At 54.6% G+C, this 24,401-nt stretch overlaps 6 protein-coding genes and 1 non-coding gene across 7 annotated transcripts; 3 read left to right on the top strand and 4 right to left on the bottom strand.

The window, feature by feature from the left end:
• Positions 1 to 399: 399 nt before the first annotated feature.
• On the bottom strand, positions 400 to 2,269 carry GLRG_02392 (CorA-like Mg2+ transporter; the record flags this gene model as incomplete). Its single annotated transcript, XM_008092401.1, has 3 exons — positions 400 to 865; positions 941 to 1,572; positions 1,634 to 2,269. 3 exons carry the CDS (start codon positions 2,267 to 2,269, stop codon positions 400 to 402), a joined length of 1,734 nt encoding a protein of 577 aa, XP_008090592.1.
• Positions 2,270 to 2,903: 634 nt separating this feature from the next.
• On the top strand, positions 2,904 to 4,123 carry GLRG_02391 (uncharacterized protein; the record flags this gene model as incomplete). Its single annotated transcript, XM_008092400.1, has 3 exons — positions 2,904 to 3,317; positions 3,367 to 3,763; positions 3,867 to 4,123. 3 exons carry the CDS (start codon positions 2,904 to 2,906, stop codon positions 4,121 to 4,123), a joined length of 1,068 nt encoding a protein of 355 aa, XP_008090591.1.
• Positions 4,124 to 4,749: 626 nt separating this feature from the next.
• GLRG_13074 lies at positions 4,750 to 4,839 on the top strand. The gene has a single exon. It is a non-coding gene; the product is annotated as a tRNA-Tyr (tRNA).
• Positions 4,840 to 5,909: 1,070 nt separating this feature from the next.
• Positions 5,910 to 6,578, top strand: GLRG_02390 (uncharacterized protein; the record flags this gene model as incomplete). The annotated part of the gene is made up of 1 exon (XM_008092399.1): positions 5,910 to 6,578. The coding sequence occupies one exon, from the start codon at positions 5,910 to 5,912 to the stop codon at positions 6,576 to 6,578; it is 669 nt and encodes a 222-aa protein (XP_008090590.1).
• A 1,597-nt stretch (positions 6,579 to 8,175) lies between these two features.
• On the bottom strand, positions 8,176 to 10,303 carry GLRG_02389 (cyclin; the record flags this gene model as incomplete). Its single annotated transcript, XM_008092398.1, has 2 exons — positions 8,176 to 9,848; positions 9,910 to 10,303. 2 exons carry the CDS (start codon positions 10,301 to 10,303, stop codon positions 8,176 to 8,178), a joined length of 2,067 nt encoding a protein of 688 aa, XP_008090589.1.
• Positions 10,304 to 18,147: 7,844 nt separating this feature from the next.
• GLRG_02388 (uncharacterized protein) lies at positions 18,148 to 18,360 on the bottom strand (the record flags this gene model as incomplete). The annotated part of the gene is made up of 1 exon (XM_008092397.1): positions 18,148 to 18,360. The coding sequence occupies one exon, from the start codon at positions 18,358 to 18,360 to the stop codon at positions 18,148 to 18,150; it is 213 nt and encodes a 70-aa protein (XP_008090588.1).
• A 3,980-nt stretch (positions 18,361 to 22,340) lies between these two features.
• GLRG_02387 (DEAD/DEAH box helicase) lies at positions 22,341 to 24,313 on the bottom strand (the record flags this gene model as incomplete). Its single annotated transcript, XM_008092396.1, has 4 exons — positions 22,341 to 22,389; positions 22,440 to 23,058; positions 23,109 to 23,519; positions 24,091 to 24,313. 4 exons carry the CDS (start codon positions 24,311 to 24,313, stop codon positions 22,341 to 22,343), a joined length of 1,302 nt encoding a protein of 433 aa, XP_008090587.1.
• Between the last annotated feature and the right edge of the window lie 88 nt (positions 24,314 to 24,401).

Here is a 24,401-nt window from a genome sequence, read left to right as displayed (position 1 = left end):
CTCGCCCTTCCCACATGGGATTCCGTACAATATACAGTGTGTGTGTGTGTGTGTGTGTGTGTGTGTGTGTGTGTGTGTGTGTGAGTGTACGCTGGTGCAAAATTACAGTAAACGATAGAAACGGGGTCGTGCGATGAGGGCATACTGCTCGTGGTCGCTTATTTCTTCTTGCACATATCGTACCGGCCCGTCTCCATCCAGAATGCCGTGACATCCGTTCAAAGGGCCTGGGTTTCGCCTCTGCAGTGAATCCTCATCCTTCAGAGATGGCCACCACCTCGTGCGAAAAGGGGGCACCGCCACACTTACGGCATAAACGCAAGAAAGAAGAGAACCGAGAGTATTTGCGATCCCCTTTTGCCTCTCTCTCTCTAGCCTCATCCCTTTTCTTCACCCGCCTTACTGGAACCATTTCTTGGTGGTCATCTTGGCGTTGGCGGCCGCGGCGGCCTTCTGGTTCGTTACGCGGCGGAACTTCTCACGATTCCGAGCGTCGAGCAGACCTGCTGGGCCGTCGTCCTGAAACCAGTGCTGACCCGTCCCGAGGCTCGGCTGAGCCGTCGCCGAGGGCGAACTCAGCTGCCGGCTGGGCCGGGTCAGGGGCCCACGCTCGTCAAACATCATCTTGACGCGCTGAACCTTGCGCAGCTTGACGAGGCCGTACCAGCAAACCAAGAGGGAGCAGATGGTCGAGGTGATGGTGACACCGGCGAAGCCCCAGTTAGTTTCTTCAATGAAGTTCTCGAGGTTCATTCCGTAGAGACCTGCGAGGAAGGTGCCCATGGCCAGGCCGAGAGTGCCGACGCTGAACTTGAGATCGAGAAGCATAAGGGCGTTGCGGTTGGCGTCGAGGATGGCGCGGATGCTGTGGCTTTTGTTAGCGAGAACGGTCTTTTTTTTTTCAAGTAGCAAACAAGCAAGATAGACGGAATGAGCTTACATTTCTTCGGTGTTGCGAATACCAGACACCAGATTCTGCGCCTCTTGAACGATTTCGTCGCACAACTTATTGTAAGATTCGAGGAGCAGCTCCACCTCGGTGTGGTCATCGACGCCGCGGTAGAGGTCGTGTGCTTTCTCGGTCAGGTACATGGCGGCGAGGTCGTCGTCGGCCTCGAGCAGCTCCTCGATGGCGTCGCGCACTAGCTTGGCCTTCTGCTCGAAGGTGCTCACCCGCTTGGACAGAATGAGCAGGACGCGCAGTTTGTGCCGGTCGATGTCGTGCTCGAGCTCGCTGAGAACGCGGATGACGGGGTCCCGCACGGACTCGAAGTCGGCCTCGAGCTCCGAGGTGACAGAGGTCAACACCGCCTCGAGAGCGCGGAACTCGTACGGCAGTCCGTTAACGCCGCCCTGCACGTGCTTCTGCTTGAGCTTTCCCTGCAGGTCATACATGAAGGCCGACTGCGGGTACGATGTCTTGGAGCCGTACACGTCGAAGAGCAGCACGCGGTCCTTCTTGATCAGGACCTTTAAGTGGAGCAGGTTGAGGAGGATCGCGCTCTGGCGGACGAAGATGTGAGGCAGGTTAGAGGAATCAATCTTTCGCAGGTCGCGGGGCAGCAGACCGTACTATAATCACCCAGTTGTCAGCATCTGTAGGAAGCGCCCTTTTGGGTTGGTGAAGTCGAACCTTTGCGATGAGCTCCGTCTTCTTGAACTCGCCATCGACCAAAATCACCTCGCCGTTCTCGTCCACCTCGGTACATCGCAGCCTGGGCTCCAGCGCGGCCTTCGCCGTCAGTATGCGGCGGCTGTTGAACATGGAGCCGGCCTCGCCGTCGTCGTGGAAGGGGAGGTCATTGGGCTTCAGCGCCTTCGATCCTCGACCTCGTATGCCCCATAGCCTCTCCTTCCACGTCCGGGGCGGCGCCGAGGAGTCGTCTCCGCAGGAGTCTCGTCTCGCACAGGTGGTGCTGAAGGATGCGACGGGCGAGGAGGGTAGATGGGCGAGTTTGTGTCTGCGGCTCGCTCGGGTGATGACGGAGTCGGAGCTGGAGCGGGAGCTAAGAGGCGAAGCTGGGAGTAGCCCGGAACTCCTGCAGTTGGTCGAGACCGGCCTCGTCGCCGTCGCCGTCCCTGTCCTAGAAAACCTTCTTGCAAGGCATTGGGTATTTTGAGCCGGCCGGGCTGGGCTGGGCCGAATGGCAGCAGTCGTCGCGGATTCGGCACACTGGGTCCGACTGAAAATCGAAGAGGCCTCAGTTTGCGATCGCAGAAACCGTAGCAGGCTCGTCGATGGAACCGGGCTTCGGATCGCTGGAGGCATTGTGACGGTCCGATACTACACTATCCCCTCTTCCAGAGACGTGTGAAGCTGGAGATGTCGTCCGGGGGTTGAGTTGAATATTGTAAACTCGGGTGACGACGCGAGCTCCTCTGTATCTGTATCTGCTGCGACTGGCACTTTTTTTCTCTCGATGTTTTACCGCGCAGCTGGTTCAAAGCTGGGTTCCATGTGCACGGTCCAGTCCTGTTTTTTGACATCATTCCACACTGTCTTTGCACGGTACAGCGGAACCCACTACTGAAATCTCGAGACCCTCTAATGGTTTGGATGACGATGAAATGTTTTCGTAGGCAACGTCGTTCGGGTCTCCTTTATTCCCTCACGAATTTTATCTCTCTTCTTTGTTTTACATACTCGGTTGTCCAACACGCGTTTTTCCCGGCCCATAAGAGGTGAAAGTCAAGGAGACATAAGGTTTTTTTTTTAATTTACTTACACCACTGGTACATCAGCTTTGGTCTTCTCTGTAACGAACCATCCTTACACCTCGCCTTCTAATCGGCTGGGCACTTTCGGCAGTACTACCAGATACTTTCCTGAAATGAAAAGGTCGATATAATCTCGCCTGGGGATACGGGAGCGAGCTAGGAGGCGTATCCTTTTCCAACGGATCATGCAGTTGACCCCTATCAAAGTCAGAGGCAAGCGTGGCAAAGCCCCTTCGTCCAAGGCACCGACCAAGCAGCCGGTGAAGAAACGTACATCACGACTTTCAAGTCGCTTGTCGGTCAAGCGTAAGTCGCTTCTGGAGCGGCAACTACCTCTCGAAATAATCGAGCGTATCTTTGTCCTCAGCGAGAACCTCAACTTCCCCCGTTGCAGTCCCCTCGTCGGCCGTCTTCTCTCTGGTAGATCTACGCTTGTCAACCTTCTCATAGCTGCATTTCACCCTACATGGGATTGTTGGTTTGGTGTCAACAGACTTGCGCTCAAGACGGTTTCGAAGCGCGATGCCACAGAAGACTCACGGAGAGTTTGGCGATATGAAGACTTCCCCGAGTGCTTCCCGGGAGATCCAGAGTTCCAGGTATGAGAAGATAACGCTGGATGATCCCAGATCACTAAATCGCTTGTAGTCTTCCGTGCTAGCATCCCCCTGGCTTAACATGGATATCATGATCGACGCCCGGCAGGTTTGGGCCTGGCGCTTCGCTCGCGACAGGTGGTACTCGCATTCCCACATCGGTCCAAAAGACGAGGAGACGGTCCATATTGGCTCCCTGGACTGCCTTCACGACAGAGTTGGCGGTTTTGGTCACTTTGAGTCGAGGGGCTGCTTCGAGTATGACTGGCTCGCGTACGGGCTTAACGGCCCAAAACCCGCACTCGACTTTTATGTTGATGTACACCCCAAGGCAACTATCCCAGACGGTCTCATTACGGGGCCATGGACACCGGAGCAGCAGAGGCTTCTCTTTTGGCTTCGGAGAGGCGGAGCAAAGATTCAGGCCGAACATCAGACCTGGGAGGCAAGTGAACTGATGCGTTGAAACTATCTTGGGAGTGGTTAGAGTGCTAATACATGGGCAGACGCTGCGGGTTGGCCTTCAGAACGCCGTCACTCACCGGAACCCAGGAAACATAGATGGACGTCTGGTGCACATGCTACTCCTGCTGGACGACTTCTTCTCCTCACAAGGGCTCGAGGATAACCTGTCTCTCTGGCCGCTGGATGTCTTGGAGGAGGAACATGCCAAAGTGGTCAGGCTGCTCGAGGCAAGAGGCCGCAGCAAGGCTGGGCCCCTACCCGAGCTCGTCCAACTCGAGAAGCTCATGTTCGACTACCACCGTCGCAAGGTCGATCTCCTCACGTCGAGACGAAGTCGGAACTAACATCTAATGTCATACCCGATGCTGTGTCGGTCCTGCACTATTCAGGAAGTTACTGTGAGCTAGTGAAGGAGGTACATACTCGAAGGGTGTGGCTTGCTTCTGCCAGTATCTCGACGTCGCCGACGCTCATCTAATACCTTTTACTGTAATGTGACGTCCAAGGGGCAGGCTGACGAAAGACGCGAGGATGATGATCATGTGTGAAGTCGTTCGAGACGACTATAATGAGAGCATGCTAAGGGCAAGAGCGTCGATTTCGAGGTACCATACACGCAGGTCTGATGAGCATAAATGCTAGTTTACCGAACTGACTTAATCAGAGCGTACGAGAGTCCCATTTTCTTCACACAAATTCGTCATCTTGAGGCACTACATCGGATCAAAAAGGTCCCTCGAGGCCCTAACGCTTTCCTTGCCATAACCATATCACCCGGGCCGTGAGGAGTCTTGAGAACTTGCAAACTTAGTTTCCTCAGAGGTGTATCGGGACATGAATAGGGACATCCATGACGGTACTTGATCATGGGGGGCGAAGGCGTCACCCACCTTGCTGAGTGTATGGATTCCACAGCCTGACGCCGTCGGCGAGCAGTCAGCTAATCATTCACACGATCCAGCCGTGTTGCCTCCGAATGGTGTAGTTGGTTCATCACGTTCGACTGTAATGGGTTTCCAAGATGATCGAAAGGTCCCTAGTTCGATTCTGGGTTCGGAGATGTTCTTTTTTTGTGTGGATGAAGGTGTTCTCGCGGGTCCGGTAACTCCCCCTCTGAAGTACACAACGCTGGCGCTCTCGTTTCCCAAAATCATGCGAGTAAACGTTCAAAGAAAACGCAGCAAAGGGAGGAGGTGGAGTATACAGAACACCCTAAAGCCATGTAGCTCGAAAACTGGTGGTTTTCGAGGCTACGGCCAGGAGCCATCGCCGCGTTGCTATGAATATATAAGGAGACTTCCTGTCCGTAAACAGCAGAGAGGGTTCGTGGTCCTGAAAGCGATTACTCGGTGATCAAAGCATCTGCATGACCAATAGGGTATATTGGTGTCCAGCTGGGCCGTATTGTCAAGAGTCACTACAATAACAGAAGTTTAGCTGGTTGCGGTGTGTAGTTTTTTATCCACCGCCAGGCATGATGCCAATCGACAAAGACATGTTCCGTTGATGAGACGCTGCCCTGGCTTAGAGGGAAGCTACAAGTGTGTAGTTTACGTGCTCAGGAGGAGTGGGAACACATTCTAGGCTGAAGCGCTGGGCATGGGCTCCATTTCGACATACTTCCAGTTAGCAACACGGTCTCCCTAGTATGATCTCGTAGGATGCAAACAACAAGGGATCTTAGGTGGGAGAAGGACATCAGCCCCCAGGTAAAGAGCGAGTGGGAACACTATTCGTACGCGGCGAAGGCCGACTTGGTGCCATTTGCCCATTCACAGTGTGTCGTCGAGTGCCATTGACAGCAAGAATCGTAGGTATGTAGATTTGCTGTACCTTCCACAACGTGACAAATGACAGGGAACAGCACTCGGCGATGCTGTACTCAGGAAGACATGAGGACACTTGGCCGGTTCCACGCATAGCAGCAGTTGGTCCTCTTTGAGCACTAACTGTTGAAGCAACGATAGACTCGCGCCCGATGCGATTGCGACTACGTACGTGGGGTCGCATCTCGGGATGGCCTGACATCCTCATCCACGCCCAAACCAAGCGTTTCTCGAAAGATCTGACAGACCAGAGAACGTGTACGAGGGAGCGATACACGAAACGAATTCCCTCGGATCAACCGGAATGACAAAGCAGAACTGGGACACTCGCCTACAGTTTTCCGCCGGCCTCTACGTTCCACTTGCCACGCACAGGAATCCAAGAGCAAGAGGCATCGTGAAGGCAAATCCTGGCCAAGGACGGTCGGCCGCCCCCGGAAACATTACAAACCACTGGCACCCGGAAGCCCCGGCCCCAAGCATCTATCTGGCCGGCGTTGACACATCGGCGACCAAGAGCCTCTGCGGCACGCACTTACGTACTTCAGACACATCCATCTCCTTGAATACTCCCAATACGTCTCGCCGATACGCTGTGCCGCAAGGCAGCGGCGAGCCGTATCGGGCAGGCCAGTCTTCTATCGGCGACTTCATCTGCCGGGTGAGTAATTCGGGCAGGAACTTGGCCTTGAGAGGTCAGGCCGAGAGGAAGTTCCCGGGAGAAGGGCCAGCTCGTAGAGATTTGGAGCACGCCACTGCCTTCGGCGTCCTAAAATCTGGTATCTGGCATCTGGCATCTCGCCCCCCTCACACACCTGCGAGAGACCTTCAAAACGCCCGCCCACATTACAAGAAATCCCAACGGCTTCTCGTACCAGGCAGGCAGGAAGCGGTGGCCGAAGGAGGCACCAGCTTGGGGTCACCGTCGGGGTCTTACGCCGCAGTATTGCCTGGCAGCCAAGCAACCTCGTAGACACACACACGCTCTCTCTCTCTCTCTCTCTCTCTCTCTTCGGCCAACCTCACAACCCAGGCTTCTGGGCCCATCGTGACCTCCGCCAACCTTCTGTTCCCCTTCCATAACCTTCCCAGGCTAGCGGACATCTTCCCTGCTTCCCGAGCGTAAACCTCAAACACTCGTGCAAGGCCCCTCTGACACCAAACTGACAAAACATCCCAAACACCACTCGGTGACATTTCTCCAGGCCTTTGAGGGCCACCCCCCTGTCTCGCTGCCCGAGATGCCCTCGCTTATCAGAATGAATCATCTTCAGTACCCATCTTTAAACGGCACCAGGCCACCGTATCACCTGGGTACTTCTCCAAAACCGCGCAGTCTTAACGCTGGGTACATCTCTCTTACGGCGAAAAGTGCTCGTCGTCGAGGTACTTTCCGTAAACAGCCGTGAAGACCGTTTACAGACCCTCCCCTCCCTAAATCCCCCTTCGTGCGTTGGCCAGTCCAGTCCAAAATGAGCCAGTTAGCGTACCCAGCAACAGTCATATGACAGACACTTTGGGCTGTCATACAGAGGACAAGGACTTTTTCCAGCCCGACCTAGCCTTCCTGGAAAGATCCCAGGGGGGGGGTTGAATCCACCGCGCAGAAGCGAGGTAGCTGGTGCGCGGTGGCGGCCGTATGACTCATATTCCAACCATGCGCGCGCCATTATCGCCGACGAACCATCGGCGTGCTGGGCTCCGTTTTTCAAATGCCCTAGTCAAACGTGAGTATCAGTAAACCGTTCGTATTGCTGGCCTCATTCGGCACACGCATCGGAAGTTTTCCGTTAGTAAGCGAAAGAAAGGTCCTGGGTGTACGGAGTACCAGCAACGTGGCGCCTCACAACGCACACTTCAATGAGCCGTTTCCAGCGCAGGTGTACACAGAAGCGAATTCAGTCCCAAATCTGGTACATTTTGATTGATAGGCCAGACAGAGCAACAACTTGTCTCAGGGTCAAAAAGCTAGCTATGAATCTCTCGAATATAGCTTCATCGCTTTTTCGGAAGTTGCAGTAACACGTGCTGTGTCGTTTCCATCCTTTTGTGAAACTTTTCGATAACCGCGGCCAGTGACATGCTTCTGCGTGCAGAGAATGAGATGTGTCTCGTTCTGCTCGTTCTGGTCGCCCCTTTCGGATCTCCCTTCGAGCGCCCAATCACACATACCCAAACTCTGATCGCGGGCGGTTCGACTCGAAAAACTCGTCATGTCGTCGGGCTAACAAACGCGAGAAATTCAAACGCAAAATCGACTCTCTTCTTCAAAGGGTGATCGTACAAACACAACCGCGATAACATCAATCCACTTCGCCGTCCACCTCCCCAATGCCTAGGTCCTTTGATGCATGCAAGATTACCACGCTTTTCGTGCCGTTCCTCGACGCCATCTAAGCTGTTCTAAGGACTTGATGAGCCGCCAGGTGGTATCAAAGCTCTTTCCGTTCCCCGCCACCCCGTATCGAGTTTCGTTTTAACAAAGGAAAATGAGGATAATGCACAAGAGGGTCAATTGCCTTGTGGCTTTTGACCGTTGGGGTATCTCGGGAAATTTGCACGAAATGTGCTTAGTTGAGGATACCATCCCACATTCCCGGTCCGCGGTACCCAACAATGGAGTGAAGGGCCGTTTCGTAGACCGGTGTGGCTTCGTTGGCGCAGCATACGCGCTTGCGAGGAGAGCCCCGCTCATTGGCGGCCTTGAGGTTGCTCCTGGAACGAACCAGAGACTGAGTCCACTGCTTCCCTGAGTAGTTACCAGACAGCATGTCGCGAACGTTCTCTTGAAGTGAGGTGTCGACAATCGAAACACCACGAGCCCGCTTGCGGGAAGACATGCCAGTCGGGGTAGCATCGTCAGACCGGTAGTTCTGGAGTTCCTGGAGTGCTCGTGCGGCATCGTTTGCGGGGTCGTGAACCATGGCGTCCAGTTCGCATTCTCCCTGAGCCATTGGAGTATCCAACGACATGTCACCCAATCTTCCCACCGGGCCGGTGTAAGACTCGGGCGACGACGTTACGCAAGTCTCTTCGTAATCTTCAGGAACCGAGGTGATCATCGGTCTCAGGCTCGCTCTCTCACTACACAGCTTCGCGGATCGGAATCGCGCCTGGATCCCCAATTTAGGGGCCGGCGCGCTAACCAACGACGAAGCCGATGAAATAGAGGAGGAGCGCGAGGTCTGTGACGAATCAGAAACCATCGATTCGGGAGAAGACGCAGTCGAGATTGAGGCGGCAAGAGAGGATCGGCGAACAGGGAAATAGCCCTGGGGTGACGATGCGTTCGGAACGGGCCAGCGGTCCAGGCACTGGGTAGCACTGACGCACGAGGCCTGAGCCATGGCAAGGCCCATCGCACTGCTTTTGCTGGCGAGGTGAGACGCAGCACTCACGGCAGGAGTGCTGTATCCGCTTGACTGGGGCGTGAGTCGAGGGGTTGGTAACAGACCAAGGGCGGGAGCCAGCCGACCCGGAGTATATACAGTGGCCGGGGTAGGCTCCATAATAGTCGGGGTCTGGAATGACCGCGGGGTAGGAGTAAGCTCCGCAGAGTCATAGCCCAATCCGCAAGCGCTGGTTGCAGACCGAACATTCTGAGTAGCCGATAGCATGGTACGATGGCGGGGGAATGTGCAAAGAGTTCGGTTGATCTGAGCTGTGGGGATCAGACCTTCGATGTTGTCCAGCTCAGGGTTCAACTTGAGAATGACCATCTTCCAGTTTGAGCTCTGCTGCGCGTACCACTGCGCCGAAGTTCCTGGTGCCGGAGGAGACGGCGGCGTGTACTTCAGGACAATCTCGGTCCATCGCTGGAACACTTCGTCGACGATGTGCAATTTCCAGTCAACCGCCAGGAGAAAAGCGATCTCGTTCTGGTTGATTTCTGCAGTGTTGAGTCCCGAAATCTTGCTCCAAGCTCGCGCCGAGTAATTCCGATCTTGAAGATATTTTGAAGCCAAGATCAGTGCAGCAAGGAACATGCGACGGCCACACTGAAGCGCGCGGCACTCATGCTTGTCATCGGGTTGTTCCATGGTAAAATCATGCTTCGGGATGTGGGGCTTGATCAGAATTAGGTAGTACAGAGCAACTTGCAAGGTAGAATAGCTGGTGCGCGAGCGGCGCAGGGTCTCCTGAATGAAGGTGCGCAGCGGTAGGACAGCCTTGCTGCCAAGCTCATTGCGACAGACGGCAGAGGAAAGGGGCCAAATAGCCTCGACGATCTGAGTTGACGAATCTAGAAGCGGTATCGGGTCAGGAAACATCTCAGTTGCGTGTAATCTCCTATTGTGGCTTACCGACGAGGTTGTCGACGAAGTTGACCTTGCGCTCGGATTGTCGAACCAGAGTCGGAGGTGCTCCGGAGCGAGTGTTACCCGCACTAGTCCGTCTCGGGTTTTGCCGTAGCTCCTGGGGGATAGCAACGGGGACTTGCTGGGTGGGTTGTTTGGCCCAGGGGCTCGTGAACCTAGTGGCAGAATGGCATGAGGCAGAAGGTCGCGACAAATAGTACGAGTCGGTTGGGTCAGAGTCGGAAGCGTTGGCGGGGGAAGTCGAACTAGAGGATTGAGAGGAAACGGCGGACCAAACCGAGCCCGACGATGTGGAGGTCAGGGATTCGACAGAGGAGCTATAGGTATCGTTTCGGTAGGTGCCGATGAAAGCCGACGAATCATCGACGCCGAACTTCATCTTGAATGCAAGGTGGGTGGGGGTGGGGGAGTTTGGCGTTTGGAAATTCGAAGTAGGATGTACCTCCAGTCGCCGTCAAGCTAAGTCAACCGGGTAAACCGTTAAAAGGTTCGTATGAGCAGATCGTGATACCGTATCGGAAACGCGAACCTCACAGCAGCATGTAGTGGCTGATGTCAAGTCCTTGAGAGTCGTAGATAGGGGAGCGGCTTCTAGACGAATATGTCCAAAACCGACTTTACACGAGCGATCAAACCGGAAGACGAAACAAGAGGGGAGACTGGAGTAGAGTTTGTAATTCGAAGATGCATCGTTGGTTTAATGCATCTAGCCGGGGTGGAGTGAGGTTCCTGGTTATGTGGTGAGCTACTGCAAAGCCACCATGTAGTCCAAGCCGATGCGACGAGACGGTGTGGTAGTGGTTAGGTGAGTTGTGTAAGGGGGGATGATGGACGACGATATGGAGATAGATGGGTGCAGGGCGAAGTCGGAGGTGGAAGGGTGATGGGTTGAGGGGACAAGGTGAAGTGAGGTGAGTGTATGCAAGGTGCAGCCAAGTGTGGCTGCGGGGAGAGGTTATATCCAAGCAGGATGGGGTGGTGTGTGACTCTTTTTCGCCTTGCGCCGTGGTATCTCGAACGTGTTCAGAGGGGCGACTTGGGCTGGCGTGACGAAGTCGGAGGGCCCCTTTGGGTGGCTCAAGTCTTGCTCAAGGCCCAGATTGGGTGTGGATGATGACTCTTTCGGGTTGAGGTGGCGAAGGGGGGTGTACCTGGTTTGTTGCCGCCCAGACAGGTGGCTCCAAGTGGCAGGCAGATATGGGGGGAAGAAAGAGACGGGAAAGTGCGTGCGGGAGAAGAGTGGTGGCAGCCTAGGGAAGGCCGAGAAGGGGACCCGGGGGGTGGCAGGGGTGGCAAGGGTGCGAAAGTGGTCCAGCTGAGTGCGTGATCGCTCTCCGGGGGGGGCCAAGGAAGAGAGACAAGCCAGGCAGAACTAGCAAGAAGATTGCTATTGCTGCGCGCTTCTTGCTTGACTGCCTAGTCTCGCTCGTGTAGGGGATGGTGTGCCGCGCAGAGTGTCTTGTTACTTACCTAGCAGGCAGTGCTGAATCCCTCCTCGGATGGAAAAAGCTCTTGGCGGCTACAGAGGAGTGTGGCGAAGAGAGTGCAGGGTCAGCTGAGTTGACAGAGACACCAGGCTGGAAGATGAGTCGTAATCGTCGTGTGAGTTGTTGTTGTGGCTTTGCCGGGGCGAATGATTAAAAAAGATTGAGTATAAGGGTAAGAGCCGAAATATGGTTGCAGGGTATCGGGATTTTGCAAGACAAGAAGAAATAAGTAACTCTGGGAGATGGGGGTGCGTGGAAACGCTGGTAAGGCAGTAGAATGTCGATGAGAAAGGGCGGTTAGACTGAATTAAAGTCGGGGTCCGATCTCAAAATATCCCAGCGTGAAAGGAAGTCGAAAGCCTGCTTTGCCTGGCTGCTGGTGATGGTGGAGCTTGAAAACGGGAGTGTATCCGCAGGCCAAGCCTTTGTTAGTCGCAAGGAACAAGTGAATGCCGCTGCGATGCAAACAAGGGGCCTAGAGATGGCGCGAGGACTGGAGGTGTGGTCGTCGTGTTTGGTGTTGATGGGTTTGTTGCGATGTTGGCGGGATGAGTAACGTGACCGCCCGAGGGAGGGGGGTAGGCCAAGATGACTCTTTGAGGCGAGAGGGATCCGATGGAATTATGCCACGGGAAGTGACTGGTGGATGGCGAGAGAGGCGAGGTGTTGCAACAGAACAACGAACCCCCAAGGTGACAAAGAAATAAGCGGAGGAGTTGGTCTAGAGTCTCGTCCCAGGTGTTCCTGAGATAAGGCACGTCTAGCAGACTTCGGAGAGTCGCTGTCGTACAAATTTAGACCTTGGAATCGAACATGGCGACGGCGATAGTTCGATAGAGCAAGAGGAAAGGGAAGGGGGAGGGCACAAGTGCACGGCAATGTGGGCGCGTCGATAGTTTTGAATGCCTGGGGGAGGAAACACTCAGAGCAGCTTTACGGTACAGTCGACAGGTACACCACGTTGAACGGCAGGCGAAAAGGTACATGGAGACAAGTACTCCGTACATTTGGCATTCTCGATTTGGGAAACTGCTGGGGGGCCACCAGCACCTGCTCCACCTCTCTTCCAATGGACTGCACCGGCCACCTTTACGTTACTACAGAGTACACGGCAGTATGTACCGCCTTGCTCGGCTTGGCTGAAGGGAAGTAAAGGCTGGGATGGGATGGGAGAATGAGAGGGGGGGGATGCTGGAAAGAGGATGCAGCCGGACACCCAGTGAGTCTCAGCATCCGTCCACTGTCTTTTCTTCGTCTGCAACTTGATTGGTCTGCACTCTGGTGCACTGTGGATCTCCGTCGTCCTCCTTCCCAGGGTGCGGGTGAGGGCGATATCGAAACCCAAAAAATAGCCACGTCTCCACTTTTCCCTTGCTCTCAGACTCTCACACGCACTCTCTTTCAGATTCTCAGTGTCCTCCTGCCTCCTCTCGCGCGCAGAATGACTCCTTCCCATGCTTCTCGTCCCTCTTCCGCATATCGTCGCTGCTGCTGCCGCCGCCATCACTCAAGCTTATCATGTTCATGCTCAATCGTGGGTCTGCTGCTGTTCATACACTCCTCTCACACACAATTTGCTATTTTCCTCTTGTCCCTACCTGCTTTCCTCTCTCACATTCATATTCATTTTATTGTATGTATCCGTACATCATACAACAAATACTTTGTACGGAGGGATACTCCGTACATACGTCGTATACACATGCCTCAACCCCACCTCTGCTGCCTACCTTGTGTGCCTGTCCAGTGTTGGGTTTCCTTATCGTCTGCTGATTGTTCGCTCATTCATCAAATGTGTGTCCTACGGCGTACAGATGCCTCATTCGTACCTGTCCTTCCGGGTTCAGTCAGGTATCGCTGCTTCCATTCCTGCTTTGCCTAAGAGCCTGAGATCGCGCCCAAAATATTCGGCGTCGTCGTCGTCGTCGTCGTCGTCTCCAACCGAATCATATTTCCATTCGGTTCTATGCACCTGGGATCCGGGGGGGTGGGAGGTCTGTCTGCCTGCCTGCCCAGTCTGATGAGTCTTTTCCCAACTTGCATCATCCTTTGCGTCGTGTTTCCACGCTCGCTCCTGCCCAACTTCCTGTCTTTTTTCGCCATGGCATCTTCCGTGGCCACTTGGCCGCTCTCGTCAAAATGTCCTTTCTTATTGGCTGTTTTCACTCAATACCATTCCATATCAGGCTAGCGTTGCCAAGCCTAAATGACCTGCTCAACCACTCGTGTGCGCCAGCAGCACACCTTCTTGCTGTGGCCCATCCTCTGTGACTTCAGGCAACCTGCAATGCTGAATGGCTGTTTGCTGCTGCCCAGCCCCAAGCCGGCAAGGCAGGAAGGATGCTGCATCTCGAGGGGAGGAACGGTACGGATACACTACGTGACTACCTAGGTAGTGAAAGGAAGAGAGAAAAAATAAGAGTCATCGTCCTCTCCCCACCACCACCTTCCCTTCTGTACCATGGTCGGGAAAGGGGGTGGGGGGCCACGGAATCGCTCTTTTGATGCCAGACATCTGTTCCATCCTATCCAACCAACGTCTTACTGCTCCAACTATTATAGCGCCAACTTGTTAAACCATTATAGCAACCGCCAGGTATCGACACAGATTCAGCAACTGCTCTGGCCAAATCACACCGTGTTTGTTGTGCGAGGTCGAACATGCCATGGCCAAGCCGGTGAAGGGTATCACGAGCCCGGTTGTCAGCATATATCCATTTCCGCCGAGACTCCACGCATCGGCGCTCGAGGGCATCTACGACATACTTGGCAGGAATCGACTGACAACAGCTGTTGTCTCGCTCGTGATCTCGCCACCAGATGGTCAAGCTTCGCGCTGGAAATTTTCTGCACGACCTTGTGTTCCATCATGCCACCACACCCTCGGGGCTTTGGCGCCAGGAAATCAACCAACCGCGACGCTCCCGATTACCCTAGCTGCCTACAGGTCGACAAGAGATGGCGACACACGCACCCGCTATGCTGCTTCTCCTGCGCCAATCACCCCTGCGGCCGAATCTCGATGTTCTACCAGGCCAATTTCACTTGGCCTAGACTTCTTGGTGTTATCGCTCCTTGAATGTGAACTTGATAGTTGGTGCTCGCTCATCCTCTCTCTCCCCGTCTCCCCTCGCGCTATTGTAACGCGTCGGCGGTCATGGTATCACCCTAATTTCGCGGTTTAATTGGCTTCGTCACCCGCCGGCACTCTCTGCCGAGGTCCCATAGAGTAAGAGTATCCGCAGTTCCATCGATGGGGTCGCCGGACGGGGCCTGGCAATCTCAGAAACCCGTCTCCTGTGCACTCCTCACATCGCGTGGCCTAAGACCCCTTTTGCTAGCTTGCACACAAGAAGCTCAGGATGCTTACGGCATTTCTCCTATTGCGCGTCTCGGCGCTTCCTTGAACGACAAACGATTGCTCAGCCGCTTCACCCTCTTTGTCAGCCCCGTCTGAACGTCTCGGAAACGACAGAAAAGTTGCATCCGGTTCGCTCAGCCACACCGTCGCTGTTGTCCAACTCATTTTTACGCATTGTCTCTCGGGGTTTCCGCACAACTTAGTGCATATGGCCATACCAACTGACTGAGAAAGAACAACAAAAAGAAGAAACCCCGATTTGATGTAGCGGAAAGGACTCGATCAATGGGCCATCTCTGGTCTCAACCAGATGGGTCTTTTGGACGTCCAGAGACACTCTAACATGTTACAGGCGGCAGGTCTGGTACACATGTTACGGTTAGAACGCGCCCCATACGATGCATATCTTCATCTCGCCGAGACGCACTACATGCACAACTAATCCAAGCTCCGCGACAATACATCAAAATATGTACCCTGCATCGCTACAGCACCGTGGTGAATGCTCGCGGAAGCACAGGGAGTGCTATGTTTGCCCCGAAGCATCATGCTGACAGACGATATGGGACTAAGAATCAGTGCCAAACTTCCCTTCAGGTTCCTGTGCTCAGGTGAAGGGCTCTCATTCGCCTAGTACTCTTAGCCTTGTCGAGTGTGATACACGGACTGCGTGTACTGGTCCATCTCGCCCGCCGGACGGTGCTGGGTGCGTCGGCACTCGCAAGACTGACACTGAACCGGTGGAGACGGGCTCGCGGGAAACCGACCGCCAGTTTAGACCCTGGCAAGCAGCCAGATCCCTTTTCGATTTGTACCGAGCCTGGAAAGTTTGGACCACTTACCAAGCAAATGTCGAGCATTCCCCCATGGCAAAAGGGCACAGGGCAGATTTGGCATGCTTCCAAGAGGCCTGTGTTCCCATCCCGATGAATTCCCCAAGGGGCAGTAGTTTCTGGAGACTGGAGGCTGGGAATGGGAGGCGAAAGAGGGGGGATGGACGGTCTGCGTGTGCCTGCTTCTAAGAAGCCATGCCGTCATCTGGCCACTGCCCCTTGTGCAGTTCGTGCAGGCGTCACTTGGTCTGGCTGCACGATGCAGGCTGTCTGCAGCTTCACTGGCGTTGCCATGTCACCCACCTTCAGTCTCCTCCATCGCAATCCTTCCCCGCTCCGCCCCGCGGCACACCATCATTGGACACCATCTTTCGTGCAGCAGGCCAACGAAGTCTACGTAGTAGATTGCCATGCGGTGGCAGGGCAGTGATGATCAAGGCGAGATGGAGAGGAGAGGGACAGACCAACAATGCCGTTGGCCACCATCCTCTCACCGTTGTCCATCCGAAGTGACATTCGCCCACGGGGATTAATCCGAGGACGGACTCGTTCGCATACTCATGCGATTCCCACACGATACCGGTGTAAGCTATGGTGTACACGTACTATGGTGAACATGGACGTCCCTCTTTCAGCGGGCAAGCCTTGCCCATAGCCTCCGTCCTGTTGTCGCTCGTAGCCAACGAACGCCGCTGTATGACCGACTGGTTTGGACACGCGCGGGTTGCGATGCTCACGAAGGCTCTGACTGTCCGTGTCTCAGCCGTGGTCACTCGGCGACACGGCAAGAGACTTGGCGAAAGCGCGGAGAGTCGCAAGAAGCCGCAGCCGTGATCTGCCGCGCGGCTGCTATTCTGTACGAGTAGATACACGACTCGAGCAAACGAGCTACAAAAGAAAGTCGGAACCAGTGACGATGGCTCCAAGGCGCGGTGCTAGATATCGGTCGGGTTCGCCTAAGTCACTATTCCCCTGTAACTTAAAGAAATTTCTAGTGCTATTACGGCCTGGCTGCGACACACCAAAGGCATCGCCGAGGCAATCTCCGGCTTTCTATGGACAATCGGCAGGCCGAGGCCCACCAGGAGGGGGGCCTCAAGCGCTCCAAAGAGGCATGCTTCGAGAAGATCGCGGATTTCGAGCTGAAGGCTGAACTGGTAAAGGTAAACTAGTACCTACTGCGCATGTCGCGTCGACGATGATACTCTTCACGGGAACTACACTCGGTTTCAGCACCGCCCGAGAGCCCAACCGAGCGAGGTGTGCGATACACGCCACCTCTCACCTTCTCTGTTTAGTATGACTAAGACGCAGCCACTTGGATGCCCTTTCAATACCTTTTGCGACGCTCCGCGACTAAAAAAAAAAAAAAAGACGGAAGGGAACAAGAGAGGCGAATCGAATCGTCCCTGCGATGATATCTCGGCAAAGTGGCACCATCGAACATTGGCTGCCAAATCAAACAATGGTCATTTGTCGAGGCGTATGTCAACAGCAATCACATAATGTAGTGTACATGGCATTGCAGGGAGAGATTCGCTCTTGGACCACAATTTGAGACGTGCTGGACTCCATCTCCGTCATCTTTGTTGACCGAGAGAGCCTAGCGGACAGGCTTCAGCCACCGTGACGCTGACCAAACTCGTTGGGTGGCGGGAGCAAAACCCCTCACTTTGCCTCCCTCTCACGGATAATCTGCTGAGCAGAGCGGTATTCTCGGCGCTTGGGAGGAGGCAATCCTCCCCCCCCCCCCCCCCGAACGAAGCGAGGGTGGGGAGAATATGTCCGTCCTCTTGTTCGCTACAAGCGCTCCGGAAGCCTCGGTGGTGGAAAAGAGCTTGGCGCAGGCGGCGTTGGCGTTGGACCAGACTCTACAGCTGACCGAGAGCTGGAATGTCGAGACATGATAATGGCACTACGTGTGACCTTTCAGCTCTCAAGGCCAGGTGTTGGCTGCTACTTACGACCCAGGGTCCTTCTTCCATCCGTTTGCAAGAATCCGATCCGGCTTCCATTGTCGTTATGCACCGAGGCTCGTGTTCAAAGGTTTCGGAGACCTTTCCGAGCGGGCCGGATGGCATACAAATCACACCATCAGCAAAAGGGGCCATTCTCGACGACGGATCCCAAGTGTATTCCTGCTGACCGCCCTCGCCCACTTGCCACAGTGCCGCAGGAGCACCAAACCCTGGGAGTCCCCAAGTGCAAATCCTGGCCCAGGCAGCAGCATGGATTGGATGCCATCCACGAATGACCCGCACTAGGCAAATGACCAAGGGAACAGTGTGAAGTTTCATTGGTCCTCTAGTCCGGCGACGTCCTATAGAAACAACTCCAGCAAGTCATCACAACCAGGCTACCAGACCACTAACCCGCCATCCTGCGTCTCTTGCCTTGTTCAGCTCTTCACGCGCAGGCAGCTGAAGTGTAGCCTCGCATGGGCTTACGGCGTGAATCTGTGAATCCCATCTCAGATTAGATCTCGGTTGGGGTGGGAGTAATCCCCCGGCTTACTGAGATACTTTGCCTTGAATCCTAGACGTCACAAACTCCTTGGACAGACCAGGTGGGGCAGGTCGCCCAGACACGCCAAAGACGAAAGTCCCAAAAGCTCAACCGAGTGGCTGTTGAGGCCCAGCATCGTGACCCGAACATCAGTGTCAAGGCGTGCAGGTAGCAGCGCGCCTACAACGAAAGTCCTTCTGGCGGCCTCGGGCAGATATGCGTGGGCGATAACGAGACCGATGCCGGCCATTGATGCCAAGTCGTTGAGGTCCTTTAGTCACCGGTTCTACCATGATGGTCGGCGACTTTATCTGACTACTATCATCATGATAGGCAAATGACTCTTACCGATGCCGTTGCGTCCTTATCACCTGCTGGCAGGCGGGGTTTGTAAAAGTCAAAGGAGCAAGGAAGTTTGAACAAGCCGAGAACCACGATAGCCGTTCTGAACTCTTTTTATATGGCTCTACCCAGACTCGAGTAAGTGGAAACGGAGGGACAGGTGTCTGTCAGTCGCCGGTTCCCGCTTTGCGCAATCCACGAACCGACCCACGCGATCCGTACACCCTTCCCGCGTGACAACTTTGGCCCCAGAGCTCATACAGACAACCCATCTTGAACTTTCTGGGGCCGTCCCGCAATTTAGAGTGTTGTATTGGCGCCGGTTGGGGAAGGCACTGCCGCAGCGTCAAAAAAGTAAATCGGCCGAGTAATGGGCTTCTGTCCGTCGGAGCGGGCGCAGTAGCAGATTATTGTTGTTTTCTTTTTTATTATGTTCGTCGGCCTCCTCTATTGTTATGGCGGCGTGGCTGTGTCGGGCTGCGACGATTTACATGACCATCTTCGGGTGCCAACGTTTAGAATGACGAATGCAAATGCGGGTGGCTGACAGACACACCGGGGCTTGGAACCGGGCAGACTCGGGAGGCTGAACTCCCGGCATTCACGGCGGCATGCCAAGACTTAAGGCTCCTTGGCTCTTGATATGCACCATCTTGTACGACGAGCTCAGCCGGCTGAGAAGGCTGGATGGCAGGCAGGCATGAGGTAGGCAGTAGGTAGGCTATGAGGCGAATCCACCTCGGGGCGCGCCACGATGGTTGAGAACCCAGATAGGTCACGTTTGAGCGTGTGTGGATCATCGTGATGACGGATGAGTGGTGTTGTCTGCCTGGACTTGGCCAAGTTGCCACAACTTGTACGTATTCAACTGCCTCCCGCCCCCTGTACCGCAAGTCACACGTGGGAGAAGCTTTTCCACTCATCGGCGTGGTTGCCGATCATCTAGAGGCGAGGATAGATGGAATCAACGAGGGGGAGTCGGACGCCAGGCACGTTCAGGCTTCGACGACGGCGCTGTGAATAACCGGGACGAGTTCCCGGCGGAGTCTCGAGACCAGAAGACTTTTTTTTTTTCTTTTTCTTTTTTCACCTCTTGGATGGCTCATCGGCGTGATGACTCCAGGGTTCAAGTTCCTGCCTCGCTCGTGTCAGGCTATCGCCGGGGCACACGATGACAAGGGGTGTCTCTATCGACGGGGGCGAGTTTGAGGCCACCGTTGAAGTGTTCATGGTGAGGACGTCCAGCATCGTAAGATGACGAGGAAGGCGATGGATGACATGAGTCAGTGCCCGGGTATCGTTGGCCACCGTTGCCTCCATTTTGGAAAGTGGTTCAATGTAAGCTTTTGGCCTGAGGGGGGGGGGGGGGGGGGGGGGCCGCATCACATCGCTACGTGTGCAAGTTATGCCTGCGTGTTCACTACAGAGCTTCTGATGACACAGGTGAGCGTTCTACCCAGATTTCTGATTAAAGTTATCGCACGTCAAGAGGTCGCCACAACCATATATAGCCTTAATCTTTCTCTAGACGAGTACTTCTTTAAGTCTTGGGCTCGTCATGTTAGTGGGTCCTCGCATATCGGGGTCCCCATATATGGCACGCATTGTGGTTCCGTATACAACCTCACTCCATGCGGTCACAAGCGCGCCTCCAGACGCATGCGCGATCGTGGTCACGGGACACGGGTCTAAGCTTTTGACCGACTAGGGCGTCTCTCCACCCTGAGCTACCCTCGTCCCTGTGTGAGACTCGAAAAGCTGGATCCGAGTCCCAAATAGTCCATCATCGACAGCTTTCACACTCGTCCTAAACATTAGAGGCGATCTGTTTTCGCTCGAAGAAAATTACTGTCATACTGAGCATACGCTGGGGGGGGCGTAATCAGCGCTGACGTCTGGTAACTTTCCAAGGGGGGGGGGGGTGACGGCATCGACGCCCAAAGTCGATGTAGTCACCATCTCTGTCACTCGGCCAGCCCGTCCCCGTGCAGGCGTCGTAACAGCGGTCACTATGAACCCCGAGCACGCCGGCGAACCCAGTCCACAAGGCCTCTGCTCGGCGAGACGCTCGACATCGGCCATTGGACATGTTCGCCATGGTCGACGCATCATCTCCGGGGCGCGCGCGCGCCAGAGGAGGTCCTCCCGCTGCTTCCTGAAAATGGGTTCGGCCTCCGGCCACTGCCTCGCCGATCCCGTGTTGAAACTGATGGCATCCATACACAACGCAAGTACAGCTCGGGCTCTATTCGTCAGGACGAGACGGGTTCGATGGCCAAGAGACAAGAGGCCTTCGACACTGAACGACGGTGCCGGGTTTCAAACCCGGCCAGCGACAACTCAGCGTCGAGACCTTAGCACCCAGAACGTGAGACGCAGGTCATAACGAGAAAAGTCAGCGTATGCCATTCCGAGTTTCCGTTGGTTTAGAAAATGTATAACCACTCGACGGGGAGCTTGCCACGCCAGCATAGGTTACTAACACGATTCGAATAGCTCCGGCACAGAATGCGAATCTCTTCCCATATTTTCTTCTGTCCAGTGATGTTCTAATGCCAGATGCTTCGTGCTCATCAAAAGTGCCACCCCGGGGAGGGACACCAGCCAAGCTGTTTCGAAGATGCTTCTGTTTATCATTCATTGACAAGGAGAGGGCGTGGCTGGCAACGTCAGAAGCATATTTGATTATGGCTAACAATAACATAGGAAGGGGGCAGGAGTTGATGTCACAGCTTTCATTCAACCTTTGTGTGCTACCGCTGAACATCAAGAATCCAGAGGACGTGATGGGGCCGTCCCAGGTCACGCCAGTGGTCTCGTTATTGCAGGCCTTGGGCATCGGGCGGTGTTGAAGGTTGTTAGCTGTCGCACATGCCCGGACCCATATTGTGGAAGAAGTGGCCGCTGTGTTGAAACACACTGCAACGGCATTGCAGTATCTAGCCTGCCATCTCGATGCTGTTGAACCAGACAGTCGTCCGCGAGTGTGGTCATTCTACAACGTAGTTCTCAATATGTCACTCTATTTCAAAACATCAAGACATGTAGCAAACACCCAAAGGAGATCAACGTGTCATGAGGGCGCGCCCAGTGGTGACAGCTCTCAAATTGTTTTCGTCCCTGAAAACAGTCCTATATATTTCTCTCGAACTCGTCAAGCTCCAAGCGATGGTAAATGGCAGGGAATGGCATGCAGTCAATAGCGGCAGGGAACCAGAACACATCGTATGTTGGCTACGAAGCTCATAATGCAGAGACCTTCAACTACCAGCGGTCTATTTACATTGCTGGTACGACTTTTTGCGAAACATGACGAGACTCAAAGAGCGTGGCTTAACGTAGGCTATATAAACTAGGACAACGATGCCGGTGGCCAAGTGCTTACTTGCCAAGGCAGTGTCGTTGAGATCAAATGAAAACAACATTGGCATCCCGACGACAGGGGCGCTTAAGACAAGTTGTGGCCAGAAGATGACGTGCATGCTTTGGCAAATGGGGAAGCAGTACTATTATGAAGCAGACGTTGCCGAAAGACTTGAAGCGCCGATATCCGCTACCGTTGCGGTACCGGAATAAAGGGGTTAATGCTGAAGTTGCAAATGTATTGAGAATCATCTTCACCAGGGGCACAGCATGCTCGTCAACGGAACCATTGAGCATGGTGATGCAGTCTTGATTTCCCTGTATAACTACTCTCTACACATAGCAAGAGGCCTCATTCGAGGCTGTCAAACTTTTCCTCTTTTGCTTGGAGCAGCTCTTATTTCGCTTTTCTGTGCACATGCTTTCCTTGCACGTCACACGTCCAAAATTGTGCAATTCCAACCCGAATCAGTGGAACAAAGGACACTGGCAGCGGACGTTCTGCCGAGCAACGGCATAACCCACTTAGGAGGCCATGTAGGTGCTGGCGTCAATACCCTCCTTGGGGAACTCACTGTCATGGTGTTAGAGATGGCCGGGCATAGAGTCAAGAGGACTACTTACGGAAGAGCGACCTCGAAGCGCTTCTCAATGGACTTAAGAACCTCCTGATCTTGGTCGGTGCTCACAAAGGAGATGGCAAGACCCTTTGTACCGAAACGACCGGCACGACCGACTCTGTGCAGGTAGGAGTCGGCGTCGGCGGGCAGGTCGTAGTTGATGGCCAGGTTGATGCGCTCAATATCAATACCTCTGCCGAAGACGTCGGTGGCAACGCAGATGCGCTTGTTGAACTCCTTGAACTCCTTGTAACGGCGGATACGCTCCTCCTGGCTAACGCCGGAGTGGACGGCGATGGAGGGGAAGTTGCACTCTCTCAGCAACTTATCCAGCTCGGTCGCACGCAGAGTGCTCTTGACGAAAATGATGACCTGGTTGAACTGAAGGTCATCCAGGAGCTCGTTGAGCTTGCGGTTCTTCTCGCGCTCCTCGAGCTTGATGTAATACTGCTGAAGACCGTGCAGGGTGAGCTTGGTGTCCTCGTCGACGTAGTGCTCGGTAGGGTTCTGCATAAACTTTCGGCAAATGGGCTTGATCTCGTCGGACAGGGTGGCCGAGAACATCATAACCTGCTTCTGGGTGGGAGTGGCGCGGAAAATCTCCTGTACGTCGCGGCGCATGTCTGATTTCGTGTTAAGAATTGTTGCTGGTGGGAGTGACGCCGTAACTCACCAATCTGGTCGAGCATCTTGTCGCACTCGTCGAGGACGAAGATGCGGACGCTGCCAAGGCGAAGGACCTTATCGCGGACCAAGGCGTTAAGTCGGCCGGGGGTGCCCACGATGATGTGAGGGCAGGTCTCCTTGTTCTTGATGGTCTCGACATCCTTCTGGATGGGCGTACCGCCGTAGAAGACGCCAGTCTTGATGTCGGGCATGTACTTGCTGAAGCGGTTGTACTCGTTACGAATCTGGAAGGCAAGCTCACGAGTGTGGCACATAACCAACACAGAAACCTCGCCTTGAACAGGCTCGACTTGTTGAAGGGTGGTCAGGACGAAGACAGCCGTCTTTCCGAGACCGGACTTGGCCTGGCAGATGATGTCTCCACCGAGGAGAGCCTGGGGAATGCAGGTTTGTTGGACTGTTCGATCGCGCCGATGTTAGATAATTGTCCCAAGAGCAGAAGAACGACGTAGAGGGCGTGCAAAGGGCCCGTCCATCTGCGCAAAGAAGCCATTGTGTCGAATCGAGTCGAATTCTTCCCTCCAAAGCAGACACGCCGATCGATCGATCGAAAGTAACAATCGCCGGGGCAGAGCACGAGTCGCGAACGAGCATGGGCGGCGCTATGCGCCCATTTTTGCAGCTCGCGACCGTGATACAAAAGTAGCCGGAGCGCTAGGAGGCCAAGCTCTCGTCGCGCAAGTCCGGCTGAAGTGAGCTCGAGAACACCGCAGTGTTCGCGCAGTCGAGGGGCGCCATCACGCTTTCCCCTCGAGAACCGCAATGTAATCCACCTGTTATGGGTGGATTCGCGAGCAGTGCCCGTACATAGACTTTGGATGTCCGACTTGAACCCCGCCTTCTCGGCACTTTTTCGATAGCGGGTTCGATGGCTTTTGTATTTTTGCGTGGCTTGCGAGATGGACGGACGCTTGCTGATGGGGGAGGGGATGATGTATGGGTTAGGGTATTATAAACTCAGGACTGACCCTCCGAAGGATGCTCGAAACCGCAATCGCCAATAGCGCGGAGAAGCTCGGGCTTCAAGAGGAAGTCGCGGAAACCGGTCGAGTGGATGCCGACATAGCTGCCCTTCTTGTCGACGTTGTTGCCAGCGGCGGCGTCAGCCTTCTTTCCGTTGGAGGCGGCGGCCGTCTCGTTGGTCTGGAGCTCCTCGTCGGAGTAGTCGATGAGATCCTCCTCAGCAGACATGTTGTCGATGGTTGGGGATGTCGTTTCTAGAGAGTCGAAGGAAAATCGGCCACCAGGCTAACGCGCAACAAAGAATAGATCCCAAGAC

Source organism: Colletotrichum graminicola (genome assembly GCF_000149035.1).
Source record: "Colletotrichum graminicola M1.001 genomic scaffold supercont1.5, whole genome shotgun sequence".
Classification (NCBI taxonomy): domain Eukaryota; kingdom Fungi; phylum Ascomycota; class Sordariomycetes; order Glomerellales; family Glomerellaceae; genus Colletotrichum; species Colletotrichum graminicola.
The sequence above is the reverse complement of the archived record's forward strand: the minus strand, read 5'-3'. Positions and strand labels throughout refer to the sequence as shown.